At 49.7% G+C, this 18390-nt stretch overlaps 1 protein-coding gene across 1 annotated transcript; it reads right to left on the reverse strand.

Moving 5' to 3' along the window:
- Nucleotides 1-9253: 9253 nt before the first annotated feature.
- Nucleotides 9254-17261, reverse strand: LOC137094884 (zinc finger protein 771-like). The gene is made up of 4 exons (XM_067460813.1): nucleotides 17117-17261; nucleotides 16949-17021; nucleotides 16651-16845; nucleotides 9254-9867 (listed from the first exon to the last, which is right to left on the reverse strand). Exons 2-4 carry the CDS (start codon nucleotides 17004-17006, stop codon nucleotides 9254-9256), a joined length of 867 nt encoding a protein of 288 aa, XP_067316914.1. The 5' UTR covers nucleotides 17007-17021; nucleotides 17117-17261.
- Between the last annotated feature and the right edge of the window lie 1129 nt (nucleotides 17262-18390).

Raw genomic sequence — 18390 nt, forward strand, 5'->3', positions numbered from 1 at the left:
ACATTGTGGGTAAAGGGGCTGCTCCGTCCAGGGCTCTCCCCTCCGCCCTTGACCCCCGAAGGGTCCAGCCTGACTCCACGCACAACAGGAGGCAGAAGAGGCCAGAATGAGATCAGCTCAGCCTCTCAGATAGGAAGGTGTCATTTAGGATGAATCGGAGCTGACCTTGCTGTGTGCCTTGGAGTCATTTCAGACAGTTCATAGAGCAATTGCTCTTTTGCAGCTGGCATGCCTTAGATGTTGATTGAGATTATTGTCATGGTTGGTCCTGAAAAGGTCCGTTGGTTGTTTTGCTTGCTTGCTTGCATGCTGGTCGCTTCTGTGGCGAGAGAATCAGCCGTCTACGAAGACGTTGCCCAGAGGACGCCCGGATGTCTTGCAATCCTGCGAGGAGGCTTCTCTCATGTCCCCAGCACGTCAACGACTTAAATCTAGACAGTTTTCAGTGGGTGCTAGAAACAATATTGTACGAAAGCCGACTGGCACAGCCTGGGGATCACAACCAGACACAGTGAAGACATCTGCCCTTGCGCTGTGCTACTCTGCTGCTGAGTATGCATGCCCAGTGTGGAACACATTTCACCACGCTAAAACAGTGGATGTGGCTCTCAATGAGACATGCCGTATTATCACGGTGTGTTTGCGCCCTACACCACTGGAGAAATTACACTGCTTAGCCGTCTTGCACCACCTGACATCCGCCGGGAAGGAGCAGCCAAGAGTGAAAGGACCAAGGCAGAGACATCTCCAGCTCATTCTCTGTTTGGGTCTCAGCTAGCACGCCAACGACTTAAATCTAGAAATAGCTTTCTAAGATCTACAAAGACACTCGCTGGAACACCTCAGCAAGCGAGAGTCCAAAAGTGGCAGGCTCAAACCCAGCACCTCAACCAATGGCTGACACCAAATGAGAGACTCCCCCCTGGGCACACAGAAGACGGGGTGACGTGGAAGGCGCTGAACAGACTGCGCTCTGGCACCACGAGATGCAGAGCCAACCTTCAGAAATGGAGCCACAAAGTGGAATCCTTGACATGCGAGTGTGGAGAGGAGCAAACCACAGACCACCTGCTGCAATGCCACCTGACCCCTGCCACATGCACGATGGAGGACCTTCTTGCGGCAACACCGGAGGCACTCCAAGGGGCCAGAGACTGGTCAAAGGACATTTAACCAAATACCAAACTCACAAGTTTTGTATTTTTCTGTTTGTTTGCTTTGTTCTGTTAGAAATGTAATATAATGGACTGGTTTCTCTGACATGACAAAAAAAAAATTCAGACAGGGCCGCGACCCTAAGGTCACTATTGGAGTGTTCTGGCCTGTGCCGTTACGCCCAGACGCTTTAAAATAAAACTTTGATGTGCTGCTATCTATGTCTGGGTGAACTGCTGGGGTCTTTCTTTAGAAGATTGAGTTTTCTTGACTAACTGAGTCCACTTCCAGGTTTGAAACCTCAAACAGGGTATTTATTCACAAAGTCCTGGTAGATTTGGCTCAGCTTATCAATATTACAGAACAAACAGTCAATTGGGGTTCAGTAGTTGAGGCAATCTTAGAATCCTAGAATCAAAGAGTTGGAAGAGACCTCCTGGGCCATCATCCAGTCCAACCCCATTCTGCCAAGAAGCAGGAATATCGCATTCAAATCACCCCTGACAGATGGCCATCCAGCCTCTGCTTAAAAGCTTCCAAGGAAGGAGCCTCCACCACGCTCCCGGGCAGAGAGTTCCACTGCTGAACGGCTCTCACAGTCAGGAAGTTCTTCCTCATGTTCAGATGGAATCTCCTCTCTTGTAGTTTGAAGCCATTGTTCCACTGCATCCTAGTCTCCAGGGAAGCAGAAAGGAAGCTCACTCCCTCCTCCCTGTGGCTTCCTCTCACATATTTATACATGGCCCTCATCATGTCTCCTCTCAACCTTCTCTTCTTCAGGCTAAACATGCCCAGCTCCTTAGACCACTCCTCATAGGGCTTGTTCACCAGGCCCTTGATCATTTTAGTCTCCAGGGAAGCAGAAAACAAGCTTGCTTTCTCCTCCCTGTGACTTCCTCTCACATACTTATCCATGGCCCTCATCATGTCTCCTCTCAGCCTTCTCTTCTTCAGGCTAAACATGCCCAGCTCCTTAAGCCGCTCCTCATAGGGCTTATTCACCAAACCCTTGATCATTTTAGTCTCCAGAGCAGCAGGAAACAAGCTTGCTCTCCTCCCTATGACTTCCTCTCACGTATTTATACATGGCCTTCATCATGTCTCCTCTCAGCCTTCTCTTCTTCAGGCTAAACATGCCCAGCTCCTTAGGCCGCTCCTCATAGGGCTTGTTCTCCAGACCCTTGATCATTTGAGTCGCCCACTTCCTCTGGATGCATTCCAGCTTGTCAGTATCTCTCTTCAATGGTGGTGGCTAGCTCCAATTCATTAATGCCTTTAAGTCATTTCAGACAGGGCAATGACCCTAAGGTTACTATCAGAGTGTTCTGGTCCCAATTTCGTCAAAGGGTATTTGCCTTCCTCTGAGGCTGAGAGTGTATGACCTGCCTCAAGGGTTGAGAGCCACAGCCTGAGGTTCTAACCACTGAGGCACGCTTCCTGAATTCCTTCCCTCTTTCCCTCTCTCCTTTTCTTTCTCTCATTCCTACTTTTCTTCCTTCTATTTACTTCCCACCTACCTGCCTTTCTTTCAGCCTCCCTCCTTCCTTCCCTTTATTTATTTATTCCTCCTTTTCTTCCTCTTCTCTCTCTCCCTCTCTTTTTCCTCCCTTTCTGTTCTCCCCCCTTCCTTCCTTCCTTCCTTCCTTCCTTCCTTCCTTCCTTCCTTCTTCCTTCCTCCCTTCCTCCTCCCTTCCTCCTTCCTTCCTTCCTTCCTTCCTTTCTCCTTCCTTCCTTCCTCCTTCCATCCTCCTTCCTTTCTCCTTCTTCCTTCCTTTCTTCCTCTCTCCTTCCTTCCTTCCTTCCTTCCTTCCTTCCTTCCTCCTTCCTCCTTCCTTCCTACTTCCTTACTTCCTTCTTCCTTCCTTTCTCCTTCCTTCCTTCATTACTTCCTTCCTTACTTACTTACTTCCTCTTCCTTCTTTCCCTCCTTCCTTCGTTACTTCCTTCCTCCTTCCTTCCTTCCCTCCTTCCTTACTTCCTCTTCCTTCTTTCCTTCCTTCCTTCGTTACTTCCTTCCTCCTTCCTTCCCTCCTTCCTTCCTTCCTTCCTTCCTTCCTTCCTTCCTTCCTCTCTTCCTTCCTTCCTTCCTTCCTCCATTCCCCAGGTCCTTGTATAGGAAATAAGGATGTAAAACTGGGGGGAATGCTGATGTGACATGTGGGGAGGGGGGATGTGTCTACCTGGCACTACTATGTACTTTGGATGTGGAAACAAGACAGCAATGCGACCTGCCTCGGCTATGTTCTCGTCTCAGTTTGTGTCTCTCCACAGTGGCCAAACTCATTCTGGTTCCATAGAGATTGCCAAATGGCGTGAAATGATTGATTGCCCTGTGAAGGGGGGGGGGGGTGGAGGCTGAGGCAAACCTATGGACAGGGCAGACACCATTGGATGTGCCTGGTCAGAAGTGGCTAAAGGCAACAATTCTTTTGTTTATTTATTTATTATTTATTTGCTACATTTGTATACCACCCCTCTCAGCCCGGAGGCAACTCGAGGTGGCTCGCAAGGCAACAATTCAATGCCAACAGCATCATTAAAACATTAAAAAGCATTAAGACATCAATTAAAACCATGACAATAGTAAAAACAATCATTTCGTCTCCTAGCTAAAAACATAATCCAATCTCATAGGCCAATTCTTCCATAATCCTATGTCTAATTACACTGCCTTTTCAAACGCCTGCTCAAATAGCCAGATTTTGACTTTTTTTCAGAAAATCAAAAGGGAAAGGGCTGATCTACTGTCCCTAGGAAGGGCGTTCCATAGCTGAGGGGCCACCACTGAGAAGGCCCTGTCTCTCAGACGTATTGCAGGGCTGATCTAATGTCCCTAGGAAGGGCGTTCCATAGCCGAGGGGCCACCACTGAGAAGGCCCTGTCTCTCAGACGTATTGCAGGGCTGATCTAATGTCCCTAGGAAGGGCGTTCCATAGCTGAGGGGCCACCACTGAGAAGGCCTTGTCTCTCAGACGTATTGCAGGGCTGATCTACTGTCCCTAGGAAGGGCGTTCCATAGCCGAGGGGCCACCACTGAGAAGGCCCTGTCTCTCAGACGTATTGCAGGGTTGATCTAATGCCCCTAGGAAGGGCGTTCCATAGCCGAGGGGCCACCACTGAGAAGGCCCTGTCTCTCAGACGTATTGCAGGGCTGATCTAATGTCCCTAGGAAGGGCGTTCCATAGCCGAGGGGCCACCACTGAGAAGGCCTTGTCTCTCAGACGTATTGCAGGGCTGATCTAATGTCCCTAGGAAGGGCGTTCCATAGCCGAGGGGCCACCACTGAGAAGGCCCTGTCTCTCAGACGTATTGCAGGGTTGATCTAATGCCCCTAGGAAGGGCGTTCCATAGCCGAGGGGCCACCACTGAGAAGGCCCTGTCTCTCAGACGTATTGCAGGGCTGATCTAATGTCCCTAGGAAGGGCGTTCCATAGCCGAGGGGCCACCACTGAGAAGGCCCTGTCTCTCAGACGTATTGCAGGGCTGATCTAATGTCCCTAGGAAGGGCGTTCCATAGCCAAGGGGCCACCACTGAGAAGGCCCTGTATCTTGTGCCCGCCAGACGTATTTATGACGCAGACAGAGTCAAGAGCAGGGCCTCCCCAGACGATCTTAACATAGGGGGAGATGCGTTCTGACAGGTAAGTTGGGCCAGAACCGTTTAGGGCTTTATAGCCTAAAGCCAGCACTTTGAATTGTGCCCAGTAGCAAACTGGCAGCCAGTGGAGCTGGTGCAACAGAGGAGTTGTGTGCTCCCTGAGTGTCGCTCCTGTTATTAATCTGGCTTCCATCCATTGGACCAGTTGAAGCTTCTGAACAGTCTTCAAAGGCAATCCCACGTAGAGAGTGTTACAGTAGTCTATACAGGATGTAACCTGTATATTCTGTCCTTCTCACCCCGAAAGGGACTCAGGGCAGAGCACAGCATATATATACGGCAAACATTCAATGCTGGGACAATAATTCATATAAGCATACATAAACATTAAAACCATTATCTCAATATTAACACCGTTTAAAACTTACGCAAGAAAGAATACCTGTCTGTCTTCAAGGGGGGCATGATCCCATCTTCCACAGTCTTCCATGTCTACCGAGTGACACAGAAGGGCATGTGCAGTGCTGCTCCCACTTCTCTGTCTGAAACAGCCATGCAGGTAACTCTTGAGTCACGGAGAGCGCAAGAGGAGAGCTGACTGTTGGACCGGCCGGCCTGCCTGCCTTCACAGTAAGTCAGGAACCATGGTGCTTCTGCTCATGTTACACCCGGACAGGGCTAAACGGAGCTTTATTTGGCCAAGGCAGCAGCAGCTCTTCCACGCATATTCTCAACCCTCACTATGGGCTGCATGCATTCCTCTCATGTGCATGCTGTTTTCCAGGGGGTGAGGCCAGGAGTGCATTAATGGCACACAGGACCACCCACTCTGTAGTACCCAGCAGACAGGGGCTCGTTCTTGGTCTCTGCCCTTCTCTCAGCTAGAGATGTCCTCTGGTGTGGTGGATGTAGTATCTAGATTAACTCAATTATTCATTACAAATATACATATCAACAAAACACAGAGCTGCCACAATTGGCAGGGTGTAAATAAAGTATTATTATTATTATTATTATTATTATTATTATTATTATATCCTTGGACTAGAAAGGATCACCTAAGTAAGTGTAGACATATAATATTTATAATATAATGTAATGCAATATAATACTAATAATGGAGCCCCCGGTGGTGCAGTGGGTTAAATTCCTGTGCCAGCAGGACTGAAGACCGACAGGTCTCAGGTTCGAATCCGGGGAGAGGCGGATGAGCTCCCTCTTTCAGCTCCAGCTCCTCATGCGGGGACATGAGAGAAGCCTCCCACAAGGATGATAGAAACATCAAATCATCCAGGCATCCCCTGGGCAACGTCCTTGCAGACAGTCAATGGAAGACATACCTGTTTCGACAGGCCTTTGACCTTTGATATTGCTGTTTTTAAATTGTTTTAAATTATTAAATAAATAAAATCCATCTTGCCTCCAGTTTCATCAGTTGGGAGCTCCCCCCCCCCCCCCCCCCCGCACCAACTGAGGCTCTGAGATCAGAGTGAAAAAGAGGGGTGTCTGGTGATCTGGAAAATAAAGTAATGAGGAAGTATTGGTTTCTAATATATGTAATGTCTTTATGCTTTCTTGCTGTTTCTTTGTCAGTGTTGATGTGGAGATTGTCTGTTTTGCCTTCTTTGGAACATACAACATATCATTGTCCTTCTTTAGGGGTCCCTTTCAAATCCCCATCTGTCATATACATATATGTATGTGTGTGAATGGCTGGATGGCCCTTTCTTGCCCTGGTGAAGGGAGTTGGACGGGATGGCCTTAAGGCAGCATTTTTCAACCTGGGGTTTGGGACTTGGGGGGGGGGGGTGGTTGCAAGCGGGTGTCAGAAGGGTTGCCAAAGACCACCAGAAAACACAGTATTTTCTGTTGCTCATGAGGGTTCTGTTTGGGAAGTCTGTCGTTGGTGGGGTTCGGAATGCTCCTTGATTGTAGGCGAACTATAAATCCCAGTAACTACAACTCCCAAATGTCAAGGTCTATTTCCCTCAACTCCATCTGTGTTTATATTTGGGCATACTGAGTATTTGTGCCAAGTTTGATCCAGATCCATCATTGTTTGAGTCCACAGTGCTCTCTAGACTCCCAAATGTCAAGGTCTATTTCCCCCAAATTCCATCTGTGTTTATATTTCAGCATATTGAGCATTCGTGCCAAGTTTGGTCCAGATCCATCATTGTTTTAGTCCACAGTGCTCTCTAGATGTAGGTGAACTACAAGTCCAAAATCCAAGGTCAATGCTCACCAAGCCCTTTCAGTATTTTCTATTGGTCAGGAGAGTCCTGTGTTCCAAGTTTGGTTCAATTCCATTGTTGGTGGAGTTCAGAATGCTCTTTGATTGTAGGTGAACTATACATCCCAGCAAGTACAACTCCCAAACGACAAAATCATATTTTTTGAGTGATGGTCACTCCTTGTGTTGTGAGACGTTTTCTTGCCAAATACGGTGTGATTTCGTTCATTGGTTCTTTTGTTTTTAAGGTACTCATTATGCACAGAGCATTTTTATACATATACATATTTTTTATATTTATACTGGCTGTTCCAGTGTGCCTTTCCGGAATAGGAAACTCCTGGTGAATGTTTCAACTGACCACCTTCATTAGCATTTGAAGGCCTGGCTAAGCCTGGGAAAATCTTTTGTTGAGAGGTGTTAAGCTGTTCCTGGTTGTTTCCTTTCTGCTGTTTTGCTGTTGTAATTTTAGAGTTTTTTTAATACTGGTAGCCAGATTTTTTTCATTTTCATGGTCTCTTCCTTCCTTCCTTTCCTTCTTGCCCCACCCCAGCCATTCCACAGATATAGAAACCCATTGTCCTAATTCCAAAAGACCTCACTACCTCTGAGGATGCTTGCCATAGATGCAGGCGAAACGTCAGGAGAAAATGCCTCAGTCTAGAACATGGCCCTATAGCCCAAAAAAACCTACAAGAACCTAGTGATTCCAGCCACGAAAGCCTTCAACAATACTAGGTGTGAATGTTTCAACTGACCACCTTCATTAGCATTTGAAGGCCTGGCTGAGCCTGGGGGAATCTTTTGTTGAGAGGTGTTAAGCTGTGCCTGGTTGTTTCCTCTCTGCTGTTTTGCTGTTGTAATTTTAGAGTTTTTTAATACTAGGTTCTTGTGGGGTTTTTCGGGCTATAGAGCCATGTTCTAGAGGCATTCTCTCCTGACGTTTCGCCTGCATCTATGGCAAGCATCCTCAGAGGTAGTGAGGTCTGTTGGAACTAGGAAAAAGGGTTTATATATCTGTGGAATGGCTGGGGTGGGGCAAGTAGCTCTTATCTGCTGGAGCTAGGTGTGAATGTTTCAGCTGACCACCTTCATTAGCATTTGAAGGCCTGGCTGAGCCTGGGGGAATCTTTTGTTGAGAGGTGTTAAGATGTGCCTGGTTGTTTCCTCTCTGCTGTTTTGCTGTTGTAATTTTAGAGTTTTTTAATACTGGTAGCCAGATTTTGTTCATTTTCATGGTCTCTTCCTTCCTTTCCTTCTTGCCCCACCCCAGCCATTCCACAGATATATAAACCCATTGTCCTACTTCCAACAGACTTCAGTCCCTCTGAGGATGCTTGCCATAGATGCCGGCGAAACGTCAGGAGAGAATGCTTCTGGAACATGGCCATATAGCCCGGAAAAACCTACAACAACCCACATTTCGTAGTTCACAACCTCTGAGGATGCTTGCCATAAATGCAGGCGAAACGTCAGGAGAGAATGCCTCTAGAACATGGCCATATAGCCCGGAAAAACCTACAACCCACATTTCCTAGATCACAACCTCTGAGGATGCTTGCCATAGATGCAGGCGAAACGTCAGGAGAGAATGCCTCTAGAACATGGCCCTATAGCCCTAAAAAACCCACAAGAACCTAAACATGTCTTAGGCAGCCACCAACTCCCAGGAGCCCTCGCCTGCTCCTCCAAGGACCAGGAATTCTGGGGAATGGAGTCCCAAGCACCCGGAAGAGGCCTTCCACCTTCGCTTCCGGGGTCCTCTATGCTCAAGGGAGGCCGCACAGGCACCTCCTCGGACAGCCCGATGACGTCAAGAGGTCTTCTGCGCATGCGTGCTAGAGCCAGACGTTCCCGCGACCCAAAGCTTGTCCCTCTCCCTCCCCTCCCGAAAAGAGAGTTGGGCACAACAGGAAGTGACGTCTCCAGAATCACCTTTATTATACCAGGCCCCCCTCCCTCCCCCGGAAGTCACGATTTGTGCTGATTGGGCGCCATCCCCAGAGGCCACGCCCACAGAAGCCAATCCCAAACAACACAGGCGTGGAGGGCGGGGCGAGGGGCTCCCTTGGGGGCGGGGCCTAGCTAACCCCGCCCCTTTTCACGCCCCCACCTGCTTTGAGGTGTTCTTGTGGGCAGTGAAGCCCTCAACACCTGGAGGGAGGCTCTTGAAGAGAGAGGCTGCCCCCCATTCCCGCCTTTATTCACAATAAAAATATAGAATTGACCCCCCTCCCCGAGGGAGGGTTAGGGAGGGAGGGGGCGGCCTACAACTCCCCCCGTGCGTGGAGCATGTAGTGCTGGTGCAGCTGGGAGACCAGGCCGAACTCCCCGGGGCACTCGGTGCAGTGGTACGGCCCCTCCGCCTCCGCCTCCTCCTCCTCCCCCTCGGCGCCCCCGTTGGCCTGCCCCCCCACAAGGGAGGGGGCAGGGGAGGGGGCCGGCTTGTGGCGGGGGAGGGCCCCCGGAGCCCCCCGCTGCCGCCAGCCGTGTTCGCAGCGGTGCCCCTCCAGGGAGGCCGGGGAGGCGAAGCCCAGGCCGCACTCGGCGCAGATGTAGTGGAAAGCCCTGCCGCGGGAGGGGGGACCTTCTGGGGGTGGGGGGGCCTTGGCGCCGGGGGGGCCCAGAAGGGAGGGGGACGAGGGGGGCCCGCCACCTCCGCCTCCGCCGTGGGGCCGCTTGCGCCCGATGTGGTAGCTCCGGTGCACCTTCAGGGCCCGCGACGTGCCGAAGCCGCGCCCGCACTCGGGGCACTCGTGCCACTCGGGGCTGGGGGGCTCCTGCGAGGCGCTGCTCAGGCGGTCCTCCCCCGTCACGGCACCCGCGGCGTCCGGCAGCTCCCCGGCCGGGCCCCCAGGAGCTTCTTTGGCGCCCCTCGGCCCTAGAAAGAGAGGAAGAGAGAGGGGGAGACACTGGGAAGGGCACAGAGCTCGTCCCTGCAGCTCTGCAAGGAAGCCCCGCCCTCTTTGGTCTAGAACACAGGTATCAAGGTAAACCTGAGAGGAGACAGCATCGGCATGGATCAATATGTGAAAGGGTGCCCCAAGGAAGAGGGAACGGCTTGTTTCCCGCTGCTCTGGAAACTAAGACTCAATGGAGACGTGGGTTCAAATGACAGCGAAGGAGATTCCACCTGAAGGTGAAGAAGAACTTCCTAACTGTAAAGAGAGCTGTTCAGCAGTGGAACTCTCTGCCTCAGGGTCTGGAGGAATCTCCTTCCTTGGAGGCTTTTAAACAGAGGCTGGGTGGTCATAATAATAATATAACAATAATAATTTAATAATAATATATTGTCAAAGGCTTTCATGGCTGGAGTCACTGGGTTGTTGTAGGGGTTTTTTTTTTAATGGCCATGGTCTAGAGGCATTCTCTCCTGACGTTTCGCCTGCATCTATGGCAAGCATCCTCACTACCTCACTACCTCTGAGGATGCTTGCCATAGATGCAGGCAAAACGTCAGGAGAGAATGCCTGTAGACCATGGCCACATAGCTCGAAAAAACCTACAACAATCTTAATAATAATAATAATAATAATAATAATAATAATAATTTAATAATAATAATAATTTAATAATAATAATAATTTAATAATAATAATAATAATTTAATAACAATGATAATTTAATAATAATAATTTAATAATAATAAGTATAATAATAATAATTATTATTATTATTATTATTATTATTATTATACTTTTTTGGAATACAACACGCCAGACATCTTGATTGTGGAAAAGAAAAAAGTCTGGATTATTGATGTCGCCATTCCAGGTGACAGTTGTATTGAAGAAAAACAACAGGAGAAACTCAGCCGCTATCAAGACCTCAAAATTGAACTGCGAAGGCTCTGGTGGCATAAACCAGTCCAGGTGGTCCCAGTGGTCATGGGCGCAATGGGTGCCGTGCCAAAAGATCTCAGCCGGCATTTGGAAACAATAAACATGGACAAAATCCCGATCTGTCAACTGCAAAAGGCCACCTGACTTGGATCTGCGCACATCATTCGGAAATACATCACACAGCCCTAGACGCTTGGGAAGGGTTCGACTTGTGATTTTGTGATACGAAATCTAGCAGTTGTTGTTGTTGTTGTTGACACAAAAGAAGGGGGTTGGAGTGGATGGCCCCTGCAGTCTCTTACAGGCATAAGACCCCAGGCCGAATGTGGCCCTCCTCCTCCCAATGCCCCTCCCTCCCTCCTTCCTCGTGAGACATCCTGGCTGAATTGGGCAGGAGTTGGGCCCCAGGGGCCTCTGGGAGCTGAGGGACCGTGCTAGGGGCCCTTTCGTCTCCCCCGCCACAAAGACAGAGGGCCCTCGGGTTCACATTCGAGTGCGGAGTGGGGGCCAGGGAACGGTTCCATCTTGTCTCCTGCATATCTCAAGAGTTGGGGACCCCTCCCCACAGCAGCAACTGCCGCTCTGGGCCAGAGTGAAGGGGGGGGGGGGGCAGGGATCAGTTTCACCTTGTCTCCTGTGCTATGCTAATTATATAATCTAATGTAATATAGTACATCCTCTATACTCTATATATATAATACAGTATATAGCATATATATATAATATTTATAATATTATATTGTAATATAATATTTATAATATATTGTAATACAATATAACACTAATAATGATATGATATCAATCAGCAGACTGAAAGCCAAAACCAAGGTTACAACATGTTATAGAACTCCAGTATGCTGATGACAACGTCGTCTGTGCACATTCAGAAGAAGATCTACAAGCCACTCTAAACACCTTGCAGAAGCATACGAGAAGCTCGGCTTGTCATTGAACATTGAAAAAACCAAGGTGCTGTTCCAGGAGACACCAGCCAATCCCTCTCCAATGCCAGAAATACAGCTTAATGGTGTAACATTAGAAAATGTTGATCATTTCCGCCACCTTGGCAGCCACCTCTCCACCAAAGTCAACATCGACACCGAAATACAACACCGCCTGAGCTCTGCAAGCGCAGCATTTTTCCGAATGAAGCAGAGAGTGTTTGAGGACCGGGACATCCGTAGGGAGACCAAGGTGCTATAGAGCTATTGTCCTCCCAACCCTGCTCTATGCCTGTGAGACGTGGACTGTCTACAGACGTCACATGCAACTCCTGGAACGATTCCATCAGCGCTGCCTCTGGAAAATCCTGCAAATCTCTTGGGAAGACAAGCGGACAAACGTCAGCATGCTGGAAGAAGCAAAGACCACCAGCATTGAAGCGATGGTCCTCCGCCATCAACTCCGCTGGACCGGCCACGTTGTCCGGATGCCTGACCACCGTCTCCCAAAGCAGCTGCTCTACTCCGAACTCAAGAACGGAAAACGGAACGTTGGTGGACAGGAAAAGAGATTTAAAGACGGGCTCAAAGCCAACCTTAAAAACTCTGGCATAGACACTGAGAACTGGGAAGCCCTGGCCCTTGACCGCTCCAGCTGGAGGTCAGCTGTGACCAGCAGTGCTGCAGAATTTGAGGAGGCACGAATGGAGGGCGAAAAAGAGAAACGTGCCAAGAGGAAGGCGCATCAAGCCGACCCCGACCGAGACCGCCTTCCACCTGGAAACCGATGCCCTCACTGCGGGAGAAGATGCAGAGCAAGAATAGGGCTCCACAGCCACATACGGACCCACAAGAATATTGGAAGACAATCATCCTCAGAAAGCGAGGGATCGCCTAAGTAAGTAAGTGATAGTATATTAATAATAATAATAATAATAATATAATAAAACTTTATTTATACTCTGCCACCATCTCCCCAAGGGGACTCGGAGCCCAACATCACATCAGTAAAAACAAAAACAATAAGCAATTGTTGTTATTATTATTATTATTATTATTATTATTCAGAAAGGCAGATTGGACTAAATTTTCAGAAATGTTAGATGACATGATCACATCGGTCACGCCAACCCCTGAGAAATACGAGCACTTTAGTGAAATAGTGAAAACCTGCTCATGGGCCTCGATACCGAGAGGCTGCAGAACCCACTACCTTCAGGGCATTACTCCTGATACAGCTGCCTTGTTGGAAAACTATTACAGGTTCCACACCAAAGACCCATTTAGTGAGAAGACCCTTCTTCAGGCAGCGCAGAGCACTGTGTCCTCCATCTCTGAAGCCAAGAAAGAACAGTGGATCAAGCTGATCACAGAGGTCGACATGGGCAGGAGCAGCCAAAAGGCGTGGAGGCTGCTAAGAGGGTTGAGCAACGACCCCTCACAAACTAAGACCCATGCCAACATAAAGGCAGATCAGAGAGCACACCAACTCTTGAAGAATGGGAAACTCAACCTTGCCACCAAAGTAGGAAAGAAACCAAAAGCAAGGCGCTTGCTGCTGGAGCTGATGAACAACTGCACGGCATCCTGTCAGATCCCCAAAATCTGGAGGAAAGCAAGAGTCATTGCCATCTTGAAGCCAGGCAAAGACCGTAATGACCCAAAAAGCTACAGACCAATCTCCCTGTTGTGCCACCTCTACAAAGTTCTGGAGATACTTATTATGCATAGAATTATGGAAGAAAATAGACCCCTGTCTGATCCCACAGCAAGCTGGCTTCAGAAAAGGCAAAAGCTGCACATCACAAGTGCTGAACCGGACTCAGCACATAGAAGATTGCTTTGAAAGGCAGCAGATCACCGGAGCTGTCTTCACGGACCTGTCAGCAGCCTATGATACTGTGAACCACCTCACCCGCCTCAAAGGAAACCTGCTACAAAACAGGAGCTTTTTTGTTGAGTTCCAGAACCAGAGAAGCAGATGGCGGAAACTGAAGAACGGCCTGCCTCAGGGGAGCGTGTTGCTCCATCCATGTTCAACACCTACACAAATGACCAGCCTCTGCCAGAAGGGAAAGAGAGCTTCATCTGTGCTGATGATTGTGCCATCACTGCTCAAGCAGGGAGCTTTGAGATGGTAGAACAGAAGCTCTCCGAAGCTCTAGGTGCCCTTACCATCTACTGCAGGGAAAACCAATTGATCCCCTACCCAACTAAAACACAGACATGTGCCTTTCACCTTAAGAACAGACAAGCATCCCGAGCTGTGAGGATGACCTGGGAAGGAATCCCACTGGAGCATTGCAGCGCACCCAAATCCCTGGGAGTCACTCTGGACCGTGCTCTGACCTACAAGAAGCACTGCCTGAACATCAAGCAAAAAGTGGGCGCTAGAAACAATATCATACGAAAGCTGACTGGCACAACCTGGGGATCACAACCAGACACAGTGAAGACATCCGCCCTTGCGCTATGCTACTCTGCTGCTGAGTACGCATGCCCAGTGTGGAACACATCTCACCACACTAAAACAGTATATGTGGCTCTTAATGAGACATGCCGCATTATCTTGGAGTGTCTGCGCCCTACATCACTGGAGAAATTACACTGCTTAGCCGGTATTGCACCACCGGACATCCGCCGGGAAGTAGCAGCCAATAGTGAAAGGACCAAGGCAGAGACATCTCCAGCCCATCCCCCAGCCAGCACGTCAACAACTTAAATCTAGAAATAGTTTTCTAAGATCTACAGAGACACTCACTGGAACACCTCAGCAAGCGAGAGTCCAAAAGTGGCAGGCTCAAACCCAGAACCTCAATCCATGGATGGAACACCCCAGCAAGCGAGAGTCCAAAAGTGGCAGGCTCACACCCAAAACCTCAATTCAAGGATGATACCAAATGAGACACTCCCCCCTGGGCTCACAGAAGACTTGGAAGGCGCTGAACAGACTGCGCTCTGGCACCACGAGATGCAGAGCCAACCTTCAGAAATGGGGCCACAAAGTGGAATCCTCGACATGTGAGTGCGGAGAAGAGCAAACCACTGACCACCTGCTGCAATGCAACCTGAGAACTGCCACATGATGCACAAGGGAGGACCTTCTTGTGGAAAAACCAGAAGCACTCCAAGGGGCCAGATACTGGTCAAAGGACATTTAATCCACTACCAAGCTTGCAAATTCTGTGTTTTGCCTGTTTGTTTGTTTTTCGGGCTATATGGCCATGTTCTAGAGGCATTTCCTCCTGACGTTTCGCCTGCATCTATGGCAAGCATTCTCAGAGGTAGTGAGGTCTGTTGGAATTAGGACAATGGGTTTATATATCTGTGGAATGGCTGGGGTGGGGCAAAGAGTTCTTCTCTGTTGGAGCTAGGTGTGAATGTTTCAACTGACCACTTTGATTAGCATTTGAAGGCCTGGCTGAGCCTGGGGGAATCTTTTGTTGAGAGGTGTTAAGATGTGCCTGGTTGTTTCCTCTCTGCTGTTTTGCTGTTGTAATTTTAGAATTTTTAAATAATAATAATAATTATTATTATTATTATTATTATTATTATTATTTCCTACTTAGTTCTAAAACAGTGCATTCAACTGCAGAGACTGCTGTCTTTGCGGGAGGGAGAGAGGGAGGGAGGGAAGGACAGCTCGGAAGCTCCAACTAGTCCAACGCTCGGCAGCCATGATTTTAACAGGAGCGGAGCGCAGGGAGCATACAACCCCCCTGTTGCGCCAACTCCACTGGCTACCGATCTGCTACCGGGCTGAATTCAAAGTGCTGGCGTTGGCCTTTAAAGCCCTAAACGGTTCCGGCCCAAGCTACCTACCCGACCGCATCTCTGCCTATGAATCCACCAGGACTTTGAGATCTTCCGGGGAGACCCTGCTCTCGATCCCGCCTGCTTCTCAGGCACGGCTGGCGGGGACGAGGGATAGGGCCTTCTCGGTGGTGGCTCCTCGGCTGTGGAACGCCCTTCCTACGGACATTAGACTAGCACCATCTCTAATGGTATTCCGCAGGAAAGTGAAGACCTGGCTGTTTGAGCAGGCGTTCGAATAATTAGTGCAATGATTGGTTAATGAACACTGGAATGGAACAATGGATGACGAATCTGGATCATGTTTTTGATGACGAGACGACAGTGAATGGGTCGTGTAATGTGTAATGTGTTAGGTTGTTAACTGTTTCTATACTGTCGCACTGAATTTTTGCTGTTCGTATTTGTTGTGAACTGTTGTGAGTCGCCTTCGGGCTGAGAACAGCGGTATATAAGTCAGGAAAATAAATAATAAATAAATAAGCAGGCGTTCGAATAATTAGTGCAATGATTGGTTAATGAACACTGGAATGGAATAATGGATGACGAATCTGGAACATGTTTTTGATGACGAGACGACAGTGAATGGGTATTGTAGTGACTGTTTATTAATTGTGTAATGTGTTAGGTTGTTAACTGTTTCTATACTGTAGCACTGAATTTTTGCTGTTCGTATTTGTTGTGAACCGCTGTGAGTCGCCTTCGGGTTGAGAACAGCGGTATATAAGTAAGGTACATAAATAATAAATAAATAGGTTCTTGTGGGTTTTTTCGGGCTATAGAGCCATGTTCTAGAGGCATTTCTCCTGACGTTTCGCCTGCATCTATGGCAAGTATCCTCAGAGGTAGTGAGGTGAGGATGCTTGCCATAGATGCAGGCGAAACGTCAGGAGAAATGCCTCTAGAACATGGCTCTATAGCCCGAAAAAACCCACAAGAACCTAGTGATTCCAGCCATGAAAGCCTTCGCCAATACAAAATAAATAAATAAATAAATAAGGAGGGCCGGGGGTGGGATTCCACGCGTGTCACGCAGGACAACGACCACCGCCCTCCTCCTGGCAGTACCTGGAAACCCGTTGGCGGCAGCGGTGGTGGCAGCGGGGGAGGGGGCGCGGCTGGCCCCCGAAGAGACGGAGGTGGCCTCAGAGGCGGCGGCGCCCTCGCCCTCCTCTTCCTCTTCCTCCTCTTCTTCCTCCTCGGCATCCACCACATCCTCCTGGTGGCCGTCCTCGTGGCGCAGGGCCTGCATGGTGGTGGCGCCTGAAGGAGAGCCCGCCGTGAGAGAGACGCAGGCAGCGCCTCCCCTCCCCGCCCCTGCCTGCCTGCCCAGAAGGGGAGGAGCCACGAGGCCCCGCCCACTCACCTCCCGAGGCCCCGCCCTCCGCCACTGCCTTCTTGGCCTTCTCCTCGTCTTCGGCCATCTCCGCCGCCGGGCTCTGCGAAGGGAACCACCGCCGCTGCCATCACGCTCCAACCCGCTCCCCCCTTCCCCTCCCCTCCCGTTTCCTTCCCAGATTCCTCCGGCACTCACCGGTTCCTCCGGCGTCGGGGAGGGAGGGGGCGGCCCGGTCCCCTCAGGCCCCAGGAGGCGAGCTGCGCACGCGCCGAAAGGAGGACGCTCCCTCCCCCCTCCCGTTCCCTCTTCGGGGCGCGTGCGCAGTGGGAGCCGGCCGGCCTGCGCGCCCTTCCCCCGTTGTGCGCATGCGCTCCGCCGGGAAGGCCTTTGCTTGTCCTTCTGCGCATGACGTGAAGGAGGGGGACAGGGAAGCGCCTTGAAGGAGGCTTCTGCGCCTGCGCGGGAAGGAGCCTGGCAAGCGAGTAAACAAGCACATGCAGGGCGTGTCGGCCAAAAGGTCATGAGTTCGAAGCCAGCCCGGGCCGGAGTGAGCTTCCCACCAATTGTGTAGCTTGTTGTCGACCTTTGCAACCGAAAAGACAGCTGCATCTGTCAAGTAGGAAAATAAGGTACCACCTTAAAGTGTGGGGAGGCTAAATTAACCGATTTACGAGGCCATAAAAAAGAATGCCGGGTCTGAAAGCACCACGCCAAAAGGCCATGGGTTCGAAGCCAGCCCTGGTCGGAGTGAGCTTCTGACCAATTGTGTAGCTTGTTGTCTACCTTTGCAACCCGAAAGACAGTTACACCTATCAAGTAGGAAAATTAGGTACCACCTATGTGTGGGGAGGCTAATTTAACTAATTTACGAGGCCATAAAAAAAGTCTGAAAGGACCACGCCAAAAGGCCATGAGTTTGAAGCCAGCCCGGGTCGGAGTGAGCTTCCGACCAACTGTGTAGCTTGTCGTCAACCTTTGCAACCCGAAAAGACAGTTGCACCTGTCAAGTAGGAAAATTAGGTACCACCTATGTGTGGGGAGGGTAATTTAACCAATTTACGAGGCCATAAAAAAGGCTCCAGCAAAGCATGCGGGGAACGCGGAAGTACTTCATCAGTGTCGATGAAAGCGACAGCTCCCCTGGCGGCCAGAAAAGTTAAAAACAGCCTCTGACTGTCTATCTATATGTGTTGTGTGTCTTTGGCATTGAATGTTTGCCATCTACGTGTATATTGTAATCCACCCCTGAGTCCCCAGCGGGATAGAAATACTGTAAATAAATACTGTAAATAAATAAACAAACCGAGGTCGTGATGCATTGTGATGACGTCAAGGGGACTTCTCAGCCTTTCTCAGCAGGGTCAATGAAGGGTCACTCGCCCTGCGTGGAATTGGGGAGTCCTGCAGCCTGGTCGTTTCACTCAAACCCCTTCCCATGTTTTAGAATCAGAACAAAAGAGCCGTGGAGT

Source organism: Anolis sagrei, chromosome X, assembly GCF_037176765.1.
Source record: "Anolis sagrei isolate rAnoSag1 chromosome X, rAnoSag1.mat, whole genome shotgun sequence".
Lineage (NCBI taxonomy): Eukaryota > Metazoa > Chordata > Lepidosauria > Squamata > Dactyloidae > Anolis > Anolis sagrei.

Bases quoted from the DNA above. Each gene is read 5' to 3' on its own strand.
- LOC137094884 (XM_067460813.1), bottom strand. From the start codon at position 17,006: ATGGCCGAAGACGAGGAGAAGGCCAAGAAGGCAGTGGCGGAGGGCGGG. The intron at 16,846-16,948 runs GTGAGTGGGCGG...GCTCTCCTTCAG, and splicing joins GGAGGGCGGGGCCTCGGGAG to GCGCCACCACCATGCAGGCC. The intron at 9,868-16,650 runs GTACTGCCAGGA...CTCTCTTTCTAG, and splicing joins TGCCGCCAACGGGTTTCCAG to GGCCGAGGGGCGCCAAAGAA.